The sequence below is a fragment of the Penaeus vannamei genome, chromosome 40 (genome assembly GCF_042767895.1).
Source record: "Penaeus vannamei isolate JL-2024 chromosome 40, ASM4276789v1, whole genome shotgun sequence".
NCBI classification, from domain to species: domain Eukaryota; kingdom Metazoa; phylum Arthropoda; class Malacostraca; order Decapoda; family Penaeidae; genus Penaeus; species Penaeus vannamei.
Window position 1 is genome coordinate 20,150,957 of NC_091588.1, and position 2,500 is coordinate 20,153,456.

The window sequence follows — 2,500 nt, forward strand, 5'->3', positions numbered from 1 at the left end:
TGCATATCTTTTACAAATTAATTTTTCTGCTTATTTCTTCATTTATATTCTTGAGCTTATACACATTGGATCTTTAGCCTTTTGTAATGTTACAATTAAAAATATATGTTAATGAACGTGACGTGTGTGTGTGTGTGTGTGTGTGTGTGTGTGTGAGTGTTGCGTGCGTGTGTGTGCTTTTAGCCCTTAACTTTATATCTAATCCTTTTTTTCTTATCTTTTGCTAATACTTTTTAAGACTGCGACAGTGAATACAGCAGTGATAATGATGATGATGACGAAAAACGTTATGATTTCGAAGCCAGTAGAAAAACAGTGGACATGGCAGGAGCAACAGTAGTAACAAGATCAATAATAACATAGCAGAAAATTTTGGAAAAGATAAGGAAAAAAGTAACAAGACGCGATAATTAGTTTTGACACAACCGCAATAGTGATAATAATAGATCAATAAATATATAGATAAATGAAGAAATAGCTAATAAAGTCCGTCTCTTCCAGACCTGAGGAACCGTGTATATACCTCAACAGACGTCCTCGAAATGTCCAACTCGAAGCTGCATCCCTACCACTTCAAGGACCAGAGTCTCATGACCTTCCGCCTCTACGAGATGATCATGACGAAGGGCGGGAGCGTCCTGCGGTGGGTGCTCTCGTGGGGGACGCCCAGGAGGCAGCCGAAGCAATTCTTCGACGAGTACCTGGTCGAGGCGAAGGGCCTTTCCCGCGGCCTCATCAGGAGAGTCTTCAACCAAAGTCAGAGGGAGAAGATGAAGAGGGAACTCGCCTGGGACATGTTCGATGTGACTCTGCTGTACCAGTGCATTCAGTTCGGGTGCGACGGCCTCGCTCTGCCGCGGGACAGGCGGTGGGCGGACTCGGGGGACAGTCTCGAACGCTACGTCACCGCCGTCAAGAACTTCAGGAACGATCTGCTGCACGAGGAATACAAGATCGACGCGGCCACCTTCGTCACCAAGACGGAGGAACTGAGGGAACTCCTGACGAAGACTCTGAAGAAAGCCGGGGAGGTCTTCAAGATCGACGCGGGCTTGGTCACCTCGATTATCCGCAAGTTGGACGAGGACATCAACAGCATCAGGGACAAGCCTTTGGAAGCATCCAGTGGACACATGTACATCTCGGACAGCCTTCGCCACTGCGTGTGCACTCAAGGAAAACTCGACATGAAGAAGAGGTACAAGCAGCTGTCCTATTTCGGCCCCGCTTCCAGCCTGCTTGGTGATAGGGCCGTGGTGCGCGTTGACAAAATCTTCACCCAGATGAAAATGGTCAGAGAGGAGAGTGAGGAGGTGAACCCAGATGAAGGTGACATCGATATCGAATATAATGACATGCTGGTGTTCTTGGAGAGCAGACAGAGCCAAAGTAGCAAGACCAACACTGCTGTACTGGTGGAAGGGCAGGCGGGCGTTGGCAAGACGACACTAACCAGGAAAATGGTAAGTGACTGGGCATCTGAGACAACCACCATGAAACACCTTGTCGACTATGACTTGCTGATTCTCTGTGAGTGCAGGGATAAAAGCATCGTATCTCTTACTCACCTCCTTGAATCTTTAATGGCCAACGCATGCAGAAAGGTACAGCGGGAAGACCTCATTAAGTGCATTGAAGACAAGAAACTGCTTTGTATAATTGATGGATTAGACGAGATCAACCCATCATCGGAACAGGTTCTGAGGCAAATCCTGAAGATGGGAGAAACAAACGACATCACTCTTATCTGCACGACGCGGCCCAACAAAGTTCATTCCTTCAAGTACTATCTTCCAGAGAACTTTGCAGTCGTCAAAGTCAAGATCACAGGCATAGCGGAGAGCAGGAGGGAGGACTTTGTGCGAAATTACAGCCAGGCCTTGTCGTTCGAGGCGAAGACGGAGGACATATCGGGGCTGCTGCACTTCCTGAAGAGAACGGAGAGCCGGCTTCATGACCACTGGCGGCTGCCGTTCAACTTGGTTCTTTTGACCATCTTGTGGTTCTTGGACACAGACGCCGTGAACAGCTTGACCACAGCAACAGAACTCTTCATGACAACACACAAAGTAAATCAAAGAAAGCTGCAGAAGAGGTTATTTGAGCATGAAAAGACGCGCAGCTTGGAACCACATGAACTCAAAGATAAAACGAATAAATTCCTCCGAAGGCTTTATAAAGAGGCTTTGATCAACCATTATGGTGACGATACCGTGCTTTCGGAGGCTTCGATGCTGAGGCTTCAGGACACGTGCGATTTCCTGCAGTTACCTTCAGCGGAAGTCCTGGGCACCTTCCTCATCCAGTCAACGTCGCTGACGGATGAGACCAAGACCAGGTACAGCTTTCCTCACAAGAGCCTGCAGGACTTCTACTCAGCGCTCTACATCACCGACACTCTTATGGCCGACGAGATTGTCCTAGACATTCCTCGCATCATCTCTACGTTCGAAAACGCACTGCAGAGCATCGGTGCCCCGACGTGCCTTAGCCAGTACAT

At 48.2% G+C, this 2,500-nt stretch overlaps 1 protein-coding gene across 1 annotated transcript in view; it reads left to right on the forward strand.

The window, feature by feature from the left end:
* Positions 1-370: 370 nt before the first annotated feature.
* Positions 371-2,500, forward strand: part of LOC113805840 (uncharacterized) — a gene marked incomplete at its 5' end in the record, with an annotated part of 6,878 nt that continues 4,748 nt past the window's right edge. Inside the window, 2 exon segments of the mRNA XM_027356897.2 lie at positions 371-393; positions 502-2,500. The exon segment at positions 502-2,500 is cut by the window's right edge and continues 582 nt beyond it. Coding sequence (XP_027212698.2) covers positions 543-2,500 — 1,958 coding nt within the window.